The 14,145-nt window shown below is 40.8% G+C and overlaps 1 protein-coding gene across 7 annotated transcripts in view; it reads left to right on the top strand.

Annotated features, from left to right (window-relative positions):
* LOC134224959 (myosin-IIIb-like) overlaps positions 1-14,145 on the top strand; it is a 411,175-nt gene that overhangs the window by 278,903 nt on the left and 118,127 nt on the right. For all 7 annotated transcript variants that reach the window (XR_009983120.1, XM_062704650.1, XM_062704649.1 and 4 more), the window contains one exon: positions 6,208-6,363. Coding sequence is in view for 6 of the 7 variants with exons in the window: in XM_062704650.1 (XP_062560634.1) it covers positions 6,208-6,363 (156 nt within the window). In the remaining variant the exon portion in view is untranslated. The remainder of the gene's footprint in view (positions 1-6,207; positions 6,364-14,145) is intronic.

Genomic DNA, 14,145 nt, shown 5'->3' with positions numbered 1-14,145 from the left:
AGGATCCAAGACATGCGACTTATTCGCCACCTCGAATGTATCCCCGTCTATCGTAACACTGCTTCCCTGGCAGGCCTGTCACGCTGAAAGTCTTCTTAATTAAGACAATAAAAAAAATGAAAAATATTTGGAACTTAATTGCACATATACTGGGCAGTTACATATCGCATGATAATATGCTTCATAATCGGCTTCACAACTGCCACAGACAAATTACTCCAATGTTGACGGCGACATGAATCCAAATAACTGCAAGAGCTAATCAAAAGCTTCAAACAACAGCTAGATACTGGAATAGCTGGATCAGGACCAATTAAGTCATGTGATGCTCCAGAGCAAACTAATCCAGCAGCCAATTCGTTCCCAGCTATGGAAGAATGGTCAGCTACCCATATAAGGTATGAAGTATTAACAGAATTCAGTTTCTCAACTTGAGTTCAACATGCGATTACTAACTTCGTCCTTGAGTGGACCGAAACCAGAAATTAAATTCCTGCATTGGCCTTCTGAACAGAAATATATTATTATCAATTCAGTGCAAAACCGAATTATAGCCGCTAACGAAGTTGGATTTTTCTCACAATTCATACGTTAAACCTAACTTCGGAAGTGGTGCGCTGTTTTCATTTGGTGATGTGCTATACAGCGCACCACTTCCGAAATTAGGTTTAACGTATGGATTGTGAGAAAAATCCAATTTCGATAGCGGCTATAATTCGATTTTCTACTGAATTTATAATACTTTCTCCGTAATGGGCTGCTTCATAGAGGTGTGTACCGCCGCCGCCGACATTTTTGCGCGTTGGCATTCAAAATTTGTCATGCCGTTGATCTATAATTTTCCACGTCGATTCAAATTTGAAGAAGTCCGCGTGGAAGTGGAAGAAGTCTTCAGTGGAAATTCCGCAGATCCCTAGAACATCACTTTTAAAATTTTTCGCGAAGATACCAACGATTTTCTAGAAACCTCCACACAATTTTCAAAAGTTTACATAAAAACTGAGAAAAAATCTGTGGAAATTACGAAGGATTTCCCGTTGAAATCGAAAGAATTTCTCGTTGAAATTAAATTTTTAAAAGGAAAAGGGTCGTTTGGCAGAAAGTTGGCAGAAATTGTCGGTTTTCAGAAAACGTCATTTGGCCAAAAGTTTCGTTCAGTTCAATTGGTTCAGGTCATTTGGGATATTTGCAAGACATTAACGAAATAATCTTTTGAATTTTATCTGAAAAATCTGTTCAACTTTCCCAGAAAAGACTTCAAGTTTTTCTAGAATATTCATTTGAAAATTATTTTAAGATTTTTCACGAGAACTACTTTGATATAATTCTTTAAAATTACTAAGAAGAGCTCAATGGATTTCCCAAGGAAAGTAGTTTTGAATTTCAGCGGAAATTTCGTCGGATTTTACATGCGAATCTGTTCAGAATTTTCACGGGAAGCTCCAATTTTCTACAGGAAAAGATTCGGAATATACGCTGGAAGTTCCTGTTGAGTTTCTGTTGAGTATTCTTCGAAATTCATACAGAAAATCATAGAAAGGATGCTTCAACGATAATTTTCTCAATCTAGGTTGAAAGAAGAAAATGAAGAATAGATATTCAATATTTTATCAGAATAGGATGAAGCTTATCATCTAAATCGCGTCAAGTTGTTTTCTGATTCAGAAATCAAAAGGAACATTGTTTAATTTGAAATTTGAAAGCAGATGGAAAATGCTTCCTCGACATTTTCGGTCTTGTTTGACGTACAGAATAAAGTGGTATAATATGGTTTCAAACGCACTAGCAAAACACCGCAGGGTACTTCATTCCAACTTTTGACAGTTAATATATGGGGCTGACGTTTTGGATTGATGGTTCATTCGTTCTGTTAAGTTGCATTTTCAAAATATCCAGCTCTCCACGATCGCCATAATGGCGGATGCTATAAAAGTTTTGACTTTGACTGCTTCCAGACACTGAACTGAATTCCGAGCAAACATTGATGTTCCTGATGTTCCTCGTTACTAATAACGTTGTTTTTCTTCAACGAGAAGTCTTGAATAAATATAAAGTCTATTAAAATGTTAAGCTCTTTTTTTTAATGTTGATAATTTTTATTCCGGTTCAGGTACCGTCGTTCGGGGTGACATTGGGCCTAGGGGGTAAGATTGGGCCAAAAACGAAAAATGTTTCAACAACTCCAACTCTTCGCTTCCAGGGCCCGCCTGGGAAGCAGTGTTACGATAGACGGGGATACCTTCGAGGTGGTCGAGGAATTCGTCTACCTCGGATCCTTGCTAACGGCTGACAAAAACGTTAGTCGTGAAATACGAAGGCGCATCATCTGTGGAAGTCGGGCCTACTACGGGCTCCAGAGGAAACTGCGGTCGAAAAAGATTCCGCACCAAATGTGTCATGTACAAGACGCTTGTAAGACCGGTTGTCCTCTACGGTCATGAAACATGGACAATGCTCGAGGAGGACTTGCAAGCACTCGGAGTATTCGAGAGACGGGTGCTTAGGACCATCTTTGGCGGTGTGCAAGAAGACGGTGTGTGGCGGCGAAGAATGAACCATGAGCTCGCCCAACTCTACGACGAACCCAGTATCCAGAAGGTAGCTAAAGCCGGAAGGGTACGATGGGCAGGACATGTTGCAAGAATGCCGGACAGCAACCCTGCAGAGATGGTGTTCGCTTCCGATCTGGCAGGTACTAGACGGCGTGGAGCGCAGCGAGCGAGATGGGCAGACCAGGTGCAAAACGATTTGGCGAGCGTTGGGCGTATCCGAGGATGGAGAGATGCGGCCTCGAACCGTGCATTGTGGCGTCAAATTGTTGATTCAGTGTTATCTGTTTAGATGTTAACTAAATAAATGAAAAAATGAACGAATTTTTACTAAAAGCTCTATTTTTTGACACCGATGCCCTCACAAAGCCAATAGACATTAATTGTCAATAATTAGTGCTACCAATTTGATAACTTTCCCCTTGTCGTCGAGTCTGGCGCTGAGTGCTCGGCGCGGAAACCCAAAGGTGGGAATAAAATTTTGTGATTTATGCGCAATATTCAATGGGAAATTTCTGGGATTTTTTAAGGAATTTCTTTGGATTCTTACAGAAAATTCTTTGTATTGTCTATAAGAACTTCTTGGCTATTTGGCCATTTGGCCGGAAATGTCATTAGACATACTGCCAAATGTCAATTACTGAACGAATAAAATGGTCAAAATGGACACTCGTTTGGCGTAATGGTCTTTTTGTGGAATGACCATTGAACTAAATTCCGTAATCTCTCTATTTTAAAGTCGATACTGGCCTTAACGCCAAAATTCATCTAGCCAAATTCCATGTTGCCGAGCCAAACTGAACGGCATAACTGGTCATTTGACTGATTTGATTGTTTCGCAGAAGAGACATTTTCGGGGCGAATTGTTCTTTCTGCCAAATGCCCATTCCTACCAAACGGCATTTTTGGTCAAATGATCTATTCTAACGATTTTTTTTTCGGCCTAATTACCAGTTCAGCCGAATGTCCCGTTCGGCTATATGTCTCTTTCGTTCAAACTACATTATCGGACAAACCATTTTTTTAATTAAACAGTTTCGGATAGGGGCCCTCCTTAGCCGGGCGGTGAGACGGCGCGGCTACAAAGCAAGACCATTCCGAGCAGCACAAAGCAGACAACAATAGTTACAGCAACTTGATTGGGACTGATTCTGGTCACATATGAGTTGCAGTAACTTATGTGGAACATGTGTGCTGCTAGGGATGCTGAGGGTGGCTGGGTTCGATTCCCGGTGCCGGTCTAGGCAATTTTCGGATTGGAAATTGTCTCGACTTCCCTGGGCATAAAAGTATCATCGTGCTAGCCTCATGATATACGAATGCAAAAATGGTAACCTGGCTTAGAAATCTCGCAGTTAAAAACTGTGGAAGGACTTAATGATCACTAAGCTGCGAAGTGGCTCAGTCCCAGTGTGGGGATGTAATGTCACTAAGAAGAAGAAGAAGAACAGTTTCGGATATATTTCAATTAGGTTTAATATGATTTGGTTAGATGACTTGGCTTACGCAATTTCGTTCAATGGTGGTTTGACAAAAAGGCCGTTTCGCCGTAAATGTCATTTGGCCGAACGGGTGGACAGTTTCGACCATATTATCTGTTCAGTAATTCTGTCAAACGTCCATTTAGGTCAAATGGCATTTTCAAACTGATGACCTATTCGGCCAAACAACCATTTCGGTCAAACGACCTTTTGGGGAAAACGACTTTTTCGGCCAAATTACCAGTTCGGCCGTATTTTGCTGTCAGCCAATGGAATTTCCCAAGAATTTCTCATGGACAATACACTAGTCGTTAGATAACTATAACATGTTTACGTTTCGCTAAGAATGTCGTTCGATAACTTCAATGCTTGCTAGACTTCAAACGGTTGTCAGTGGACTCAGATGCAGTAGAAGTGCACTTGATTGTGCAGCGTTTGGAAATTCAGCGACCCGATAACTGTAAAATTGTGTGCAACTATCGAATTGCAGTTAAAAAGCTTTGCAGTTATCGAACGTCTACTGTACAAAAAATTTCTCGTAGAAATCCAAAGATTAATTCAATAAATCTCGAGCAAATTTCCATTGAAAAAAAATCTAAAATTTTAAAATTCATTGAAATCTACATTTTGAACCATTATTCTCGGATTTTTTCAAGAATTTTCCGTTGGAAACTCTTTAGACTCTCCCGCTGATATTCTGAAGAACTTTCTGTTTTACGGTAGGCCATGCCAAATGGGTCCGCGACGTTAGACATAAAGACGTTAGCCATAATAGACGATAGGCATAATGGACGTATGGCATAATTCTGACTTCTTTATGCCATAGGCTGTGCTTTGGGTCATTTCAAGACAAAATTTTTAAAAAGACTTATCTGCTTTTGGAAACAAAGATTCAAACAACGATTAGGCGAATCTGATAGCTCTCCCACGCAAACCAACACTACCAATAGGTAGGTGAAGGTTTCCGCTACCTGTTCATGGTGTTGACTTGCGTGGGAGAGCTATCAGATTCGTGAAAATTATCGTTTGAATATCCCTAGAGGCGTCGTTTTTCGAGCAGAACCAAACTACTTGATCGATGTCATCAAAACCTACATAAGTTGCTATCGACAAGGTTTATTCTGTACAGATGTGCGTTTAGCGAATAGTGATTTGACATAAGTCTCGACATCACGCGAATGAAGCCTTGACTTAAGTCCTCACCTCTGAACCACGCACGCGCAGAATCTTTTGGATCTATGGAAAATAGTTCACCGATAGTTGCCACCGTCTAAGTTCAATGTGAGTCCAATTCCTCTGCAAACTAATGGGAAAAACTGGTTGCTCGAGAATCGTCTATCATAAACCTCGCCTTCATGTGCGCCCACCTTTGCCAACGAGTCCGAGATAGATTGAGCAGTGAGATGGGACCCAAACAAAGGTAATCTTGAATGATCTTTCGACCAAAACACGTATCTTCTCTATTATGTTTGTAAGAAAGTAAGATGCGTGATTAACAGGTTTCATCGACCGGAGTGCCTCGATAGAACTAACTTCTTCTTCGTTGGCATTACATCCCTCACTGGGACAGAGCCGCCTCGCAGCTTAGTATTCATTAAGCACTTCCACAGTTATTAACTGCGAGGTTTCTAAGCCAAATTACCATTTTTGCATTCGTATATCATGAGTCTAACACGATGATACTTTTTATGCCCAGGGAAGTCGAGACAATTTCCAATCCGAAAATTGTCTAGACCGGCACCGGGAATCAAACCCACCCACCCTCAGCATGGTCTTGCTTTGTAGCCGCGCATCTTACCGCATAGCTAAGGAGGACCCCCATTAGGATTATCGTTGTCATTTGGCGGACCGCCTCTTATGGTTTTTTTCTCAATTGCAAAAAAAAAAACAAAAAACAAAAAATAAACTTATATTAATAATATGGTTAACACGCTGAATTTTGAAGATGGACAAAGACAGGAGTACTGAAGGTCGTGGGTTCGATGTTACGAAGGAAAGTCGTTACCTCCAATACATTTTTCAAATCATAATCTTCCACATAATGTTTTCAGAACATTGTAAACTACTGTTAAAGTTAAATGGAAAGTTTAACGTAGTGAAATTTGGCCCGTATTTACCTTTAGTTAGTTTACAGATATTTAAAAAGTATTGTTGCATAATTTTATCTCTATTTTCAGATCTTGGAAACCATTGCCGACAACATCGAGGAAATCGAAGAGGAATATCTCGTGCTTCGGGACCTATCAAAGCACCCCAACATTCCCGACTTTGCCGGGCTGTACCTGAAGCGCGGTGCCACTGTCGAAGATGACCAGCTTTGGTTCGTGCTCGAGGTAAGTGTTGATTGGGCTGCGTTATCTAACTTTGAACTTTTTGCACTGGAGCCTTGCACAAACAAATCGGTTCCGTCCGATTACATCTGGTTTGTGCTTACCGCAATGCAAACTATGAGTAGTAAATGTTACTGACATAAGGTGCAAGTCACGGAGGTCGTTGACTTCCGGCAGGCGATCCATGAAAGGCGATCTCCTCCCAAATCTCACTCATTAACCTTTCAATAAGTTTAGAGGCGATTTAACTTATGCGAAGCGTTTAAAAGTTTGGACTTTCGCCCCGTCAGATAATGCATATTCAGCATCAATGACCGTGAACTCGCCGCACTACTAGGTGCAAGTTAATGCGCTCGAGGTTTCCTTATGCTTTGGGTGGGTGTTTATTTTTTGGCTTTCAACCAGGTGTGAAGTCTCTAATCAGAGAGGGTGAGTGCTGGCTGACGGCATGGTTTATAAATGAAACATCTAATTTCGTTTATCTTTGTAATTATGACAAGATGTGGTTTTACCTACCGGGAAATGAAAGAGTGATTCGCATTTGAATTTTCAATTATTTAATGTTGGTGTTAGTTATTGTGTTAGGTGTTAGGTGTTAGTTTTCTTTAATTTTTATACTTAAAGCCCAATAAATTATCGAGTTTAGTCAAGTAAAAACACTGAATACTGCTTTATTGTTTATGTCGAAATGTGTATATGTAAAGTGACAATGAAGAAAGTAATAAGTAAGCTTTAGCTGTAATTCGAAATTTTCTCAATATTGGAAAACACCTGCCGACTACCGAAATGCAACCGATTGCTGCTTATCGACGATCGAAGGAAAACAACTCTGCACTATGGTAATGCATTTCGACAAAACCTACTGGCTCGAACGGTTGGCTTCGATAAAGTTGGAAGCAGTAATGCGAATTTAATGGGCCCATCCTGCTTTGTCAATTAATTTTCCTATATAGTTGCTTATATTTTTCGTACCACAGTGGGTCACTCTTTCTTTCGGCACCTGGCAAATTTTCTCCAATTTTAGGTGCAAGAGATGCTTTCATCCATTGCGTTGGAAGGGGTTGCATTAATATGTGAACCTTATCTCCATTCGTACCGCGGATTTGAGGAAGTTGGGGTATGCGATATTTAGTGCTCTATGTTTTTCTTCTGGTATTTGGGAACGCAATGTGACGAGAAGGGCACTTGAATACAACAACGCGTGCTATTTCAGAGTATCATAGGCTTTTAGATTTTTACATCTTCTTGTTAGCACCTGTTTCATACTGTCCATAGTGAGAAAGAGCACTTGATCGGGAGCCTTTTTAATACGCATTCTAGTAAAAAAATACTGGTCATGAATATGCTACAGCCACAGTCAGTGCAGCCTTTTACTTTCCTACGAATATAATGTTGGTTCTGACAAGAACCGATTTGTTCTCAATAATGTGCATAACTATTTAATTTTTTTCGTTAGATTCTGAGTTTGGTTCTGTACTGTTAGTGGTTTAAGGTCTGTCTCATTTGGAGAATTAAACTTAAAAGTAACAGCCCAATAATTATCGAATAACCCTGCTCGCAGAGAGAATACTACTTTTGATAGATATCGAATCATTTTTGATCGATGCCTTTGTGGTATTGCTGGGTAGTACTAGCCATTCTTATTGCCATCGATTTTTCTTCAGTCATCATGCGAATAAATTTATTGCATTGATGGTAACTTTGTTCCGTCGCCAAGCGATTATTCTTTACACATTGAATAAAATTCATCTCGGAAACGATTCAATTTCCAATCACTGCAGCAATCACTCGCCGACGGCCGCTGCTCGGAGCTACACTGACGCCATGATTTCGCTTCCGACGCCAAGCGATTATGTTTCGTTCGTCAAGAATCAACTTTCACTTAGGGTAAATTACTACTTGGGCCTATGGACCCCATTCCCGGCTCACTGCACAGAAAGCTAATGATTTATACTGTTTAGTAGCCGTAGGTTTATGATTGATCATTTTAAAAAAGTCTCCTATTTATCTCGCACAATACTCAATATTTTTCAACCATTTATTTCACTCCTAATCGGTCCAATTATAGAAAATAAAAATGTAGATTTCAAACTTTTGCTCTTCGTTGCAACACCACTGAGCCGAAGTGATTCTTTCCACTTTTACAAAACGGTATCATCAAATAAACACCTACCTGAAAATCGTCACAGTGCTCGATACAACCATTGCTTCAGGCTGTTTATCACCACACAATAATGCTAAACTCACGCACTTTAATCTTTTGTAATTGTACGTATCACTAGATTTTATATAAACATATTGGAATACATTTAAAATGTATCCTCAAACCGAACAAAAATCACCTCGGCCCAAGAACTTCTAGCTGTACAGTGCTGCCAAAAGGCCATAAGTCTTATTTTAGTATGAAGATAATCCTTCATCGTTAATAGGAAAACTGTCTAATACGTTGACGCTATCATTTATTTATAATCCTCTCGATTTCAATAGTGGAAAAATTATTGTTTTTAAGTATTTGGAAAAAAATTGGATGAGTAAATATCTAGACCAACATTTGAAAAGGGCGTAACAGCCATAATTTATTCCTCCTGATTCTTGGTCTACATATATAGCTATATATGTGGACAAAGAATCAGAAGGAATAAATTTTGGCTGTTACGCCTTTTTCAAATGTTGGTCTAGATATATCTTCTCAACCAAATAAAAATGATTATGAATGATACCATCTGGCATCTTGTTGTCGTGGAACGTGCATATTTTTGTTTACGTCGCATTTTCTACCGTCCCGAGAGAGAGAATGAGAGTAAGATGTTGAGAGTTTGAGTAAAATATTGCGTATGCCGAGGAGATTTGGGGTATGCCGGATAAGCAATCGCGTATGACTGAAATGAGTGCTGCACCATGTTAATTTAAATCAAATAAAAGCTTTTTCAAGCGGTGTTTAGCAAGAATAACTATTTTTGAAGCAGAGGTGAACCCCATCGCAATATTACACGGCCCACAAAATTCAGAAAAGTTGCCCCTAGTCATAAATATCAATTAAATAATGCAGCCGTGCGCATGTTAGGCCGGGAATGGGGTGAGAAACCCTATTTCTCTTCTCAACAATACGCATTTTGAATCACTGACAGCACATAACCGAACATAGAATCAGGCGCAAAAATTTCACTGGAGAATTTGCAAACCACAATCGGTTGCCTCCGATGCTGATTGGTACACGGACGTAAATGACGCGCTGCTGTTGCCATGACGGCCACCGTAGCGAAACATTTTCTGCTGCACCACTACCGCTGCGACAGCAGCCGTTGTCGCTGGGACTGTTTTTGGACGCCTACCGCCGCTCTTGAAAATGAAACGCGCGTGCGCGAAACACGAGTCTTTTTATACACAGGGAAAATGTAGCAGTGGTCCAAAAGGCCCGTAACTTACATCAATCTGATGTCCGTGTTGGGGATATTTGAACGGGATTGGTTAATTATGGATTTGTTTATTAGGATTGGTAAGAAAATAAGTTTCCAATAGTTTAACGTTGACTATCAATAGTTTCAATGAATTTGGAAAACGGATTGTTTCCGAATCGATGGATAATAAAATCCATCGAAAAATAAAGATCCTATTAACATTTGAAATCTCTCCTAATTTCTTGAAGATTTTTTTTATAAGTTAAAGTAAGTTTTAGGAGATCCTCCAATGTTGTTTAGGTACGCCTGGAGTCCACGTTCTATTGTAAGCCCTAGAGATATGTCTAGTGAGACCAGCTCCACGCGGTAGCCGGAATTCTTCTCCTCATCTGGGATCTGACTCAGCTATGCGGAGTACAAGTTAGTGCCACATTTTTCCCGGAAGGTGTGCTGCCTGTGGTCCAGTAGGTCGTTGCTTACAAAATATTGAGCTGCGCCGTAAGCTAGAATGGATATGGGCTCGGAGCGACGTTTCCCTTGAATGCAGTTTATTTTTCCTCAAAGCTCTGTTGCAGACTGGTCACTGCTAAAACAATCCAGGAATTTTGTCCAAAACAGTTTTGTTTTTGTGAATGAATTAACGACACTTGGCTCATTGCTCCTTGGTATAATGTGAAGATGTTGTCGGGGCTAACGAGAGGCAGCCGTTTCTTAGCCCTTTTCAAGGCTCGAAGTGCTTTACGCCGTTTTTTAACTACGCATTTTGTGACATGGAGGACTTTCCGTGCTGGGGTTGGGCTTGTTTTGGGAATGCAGTTTTTTGCTACCGGGAAGATTGCGTCAGTCAGTGAGTTCATGGGCCGTTGACTGCGGTTGCCTGTCCAGCTTTATTGCAATCTAATTGCGGAAGAGGTTCCAATCGATTTGCTCATAGAGCCAGCGCGTTGTTAGTTGTTCTTGCGGCTTTTCCAAGCTCAGTGGTGATCGTTAATATTACCGAGAACTATTCTGCCGCTAACCGCAAGTCGAGCACATCTGTATATGGAGCCCCATGTACAGATGTGCTCGCCTTGCGGTTAGCGGCAGAAGCTAGTGGCGGCCTTATAAAATCATTCGAGATTTTTTCTGCAAGTTCGGCAGCTTTTCGTTCGGAAAGTAGATGGAAACCAGTGTGACAGAAAATGGCCACTATAGCTCCTAGCCCCACCTGAGTAAATGATAAGCCATCCAGCACTTTGACTGCGATTGACTAATAAACGTTTGCGCCGACCTCGGTAAGTCACCGGTACTTGGCTCTAAGGATTTGATCCATAGCATCAGCTAAGGTTCGATGGATTTATTGCAGCGCGCTGATAACAGGATTTGACTTATTCGCAATAGCTCCAGGGCACTGAAGTTATTTTGAAAACCATATATATTAGAGTGGGGCGTCATGGTCATTTTTTCAAATCAATGGTTTTTCGAAGCCATTCTGGGTCCTGAACAACTTTGCAGAATTTGGTACTGATTGGTTGCTTCCTCGCTTTCCGCAACGCGTTTGAAGCTTGTATGGAAATTAGTATGGGAGAATGTATATTTTTATATTTCTACTACTGGAGGTTTCAGTTTAATGTAAACCAAGAGGGACATTGTTTTAAAGTATAACCCAAATGATGCCGAAAAACTTTGCTGAAGAAGGCACGTTGCTGGAACGTTCACGAAAAAAGTTATAACGTTTCGAAGATTGAGTGTTCAAACCATATGCAAAAAACCGTTTATTCTGCCAGCACTGCCGAACTACGTAGACCAATAATTTAACTAAGTGTTATTTCAAAATAATTGATCTTATAGAGTTTTAGAGCTCATGGGAGCAATTCTGAATCATTTCACAAAGAAAAATAAACCGACAAGAAGGAAGATGGGTTTTGCCCTTCGATAACCATAGGTAGTCCGGTAGTGCTGGCAGAAACATTGATTTCTTGCATATGGTTTGAACAATCAATTTTCGAAACGTAATAACATTTTTTGTAGACCTTCCAGCTACGTACCTTCTTCGGCAAAGTCTTTCGGCATCTTCCAGACTATATGCTAACGTATTGAGTCACGTGATTGATGATAAATTGAAGCCGCTAATAGCAAAAATGTGAAAAAGTAAGTTTTCCCATACTAATCTCCATGTAAATTTAAAACGCGATGCGGCATGCGAGGTCGCCACCAATCGAGCCCATATTTTGCACAGTTGATAGGGGTCCCAAAAAGTTTCAGAAAAACTTTGATCTCACTTGATCGGACGAAGTTTGCGTTTTTCATACAACTGCGCCCCACTCTAATATATATGTTCCACTGGACGGCCAGCGTTGTATTCTGGGGATTCGGATGATATAGGCCAGAGGTAAGAGGTCTTAGGGAGATAGTGGTATGACTCGATGGGCCGGGTTTGATGGTAGCGTCTTTACTAGAGATGGGCAAAACGGATCACTTCGCTGAACGGATCAGATCTGGGTCATTCACTTTAATGATCCGGATCTTTGAACCGGATCGGATCTTTTGAACTAAACATGAGGAAAATGCAAAATGGCGTAGCGGCTGTCATTCAGGCTCACTCTTTTGACACAATCATACAATATTTCCTCCCTTTCTCTCTAACAGTCATATTTAACATGTAAAAAGTACTTACAATTTTCTTTTCAAATTGTCATTCGTCTTTAAATGCTCACGAATTTTACTGATCTGGTGAACCGGGTCTTTTAAAAAGTGATCTACGAATCATTCACTCACATTGAAGATCCGGATCATTTGAACGGTTCCGGATCTGAACGCCCATCTCTAGTCTTTACCAAATTTACTCCGGTTAAGCTTATCGTATAATATAGACGAAGTTAACTCCGGTTTTAGTGTTTGAAAGGATCTTTCGACAGGAAGACAGGACTGGAGTTGAAGAGGTGTGTTGATGCTTATGGAAGAAATTTTTGTAGTTGGAGCTACAAATGCACGACTTGAGATCATTGCCGGCACATTTCTATCATTTTTGCCGTTTTTCTTTTTACTGTTGAAGGTGGTGGTGAAAAGATCTTGATAAGGTTTGTTTGGAGATGAAGAAAGGCTGACTGAGCTTATCAAACTTCTTACTTGTTTCTCCTAGCAGTGCCTTGCTTCGGTTTCGGGTAGGAAGTGGCTGTATCTCTGCTATCAGCTGAACCATTAGACTCGTGTCCTCGTTTGATTGGAGTTTGGAATTCGATGTCGGTGTCCATTTTATCCGAGTGGTCGCCATGGATTTCGACCTGCTTTGCGTAGACAGAGCATTTTCTACTGGATGTGCGAAAGGTGGGATTTTTGCAGAATTTCCAGTATGCTTTATTGGGCCATTGCAGATGGCTGGCCCGAGTATTGATGGCTTCATTCGTGACTGTGGAATCTTCCACGTGGTGGTGTTTGGCGCCACTCTCGCATAACTTAATGGCGCCAGGTAATCTCTTGCTTGTATGGCCGAATCGCAAAATATTATAGGACCACAATGGACCGAAATCGATGTGTTCCGGGATTGCGCTACCATAAAGGGTAGGGATAACAGTGGGCGTGTTCGTTAGCTTACCATCTGGGGACCTCTTTTGGATGCAGCACATTTTTTAAAGGCCAAGGCTCTGCATCTGGCTCAGCAGATAGTTGTCAAGTAGCGAAACGGCATCAAAGTTCGACACCACACAGTTTTTAGTGTTCAAATGCGAACTATGGAGAACGGAGTGCCGTAGCTCAATGTTTCCATCCTCAGTAGGAGATTAAAAAAGCTCTAGTTCCGGACTTTTAGCACAAAACTATGTCCGCGATTTTCTTTGTGAGCTCCCTCGGTCGCACCTTCGAGGAAGCTTACGAGGAAGGGCCGTTTGGCCGAAAGAGATTCGGCCGAAGGACACTAGACCGAAAGTTGTTTGGCCGAACAAACCATTTGGGCAAATGTCATTTGACCGGAAAGGTCATACAGCCGAATAGGTTATTTGGCCGAATAGGTCATTGTACCGAGCAGGTGATTCAGCCGATTAGATCATTTGGCGGAACAAGTCATTTGGCCAAATAGGTCGTTCAGCCGAATATGTCATTTGAAGTCTTTTCAATCATCTTTTCTAACTTAATCATTCTCTCTCACTGTGGAAAAGTGAGAAATGAGATGTTAGAAATGATGAGTAAGAAGAGAGGCGTTTTTCTTACTTCACTCTTCCCACATTTCACAGTAAGAAGTGAAAAACGTCGCTCTTCTCACTTCACACTGTAAAAACTACTTCGATGATGAGGAAGAAAAGAGGCGTCTCTATTCTTATTTCGCTCTTCCCACTTCACAGTGAAAAGTTAGAAATGAGGAGTGAGCAGTGAGATGTAAGACGTCTCACTTCTGAATGTTAAAAGTGAGAAG

Source organism: Armigeres subalbatus, chromosome 3 (assembly GCF_024139115.2).
Source record: "Armigeres subalbatus isolate Guangzhou_Male chromosome 3, GZ_Asu_2, whole genome shotgun sequence".
NCBI classification, from domain to species: Eukaryota; Metazoa; Arthropoda; class Insecta; order Diptera; family Culicidae; genus Armigeres; species Armigeres subalbatus.
This window is presented reverse-complemented; position numbering and strand designations above follow the sequence as displayed.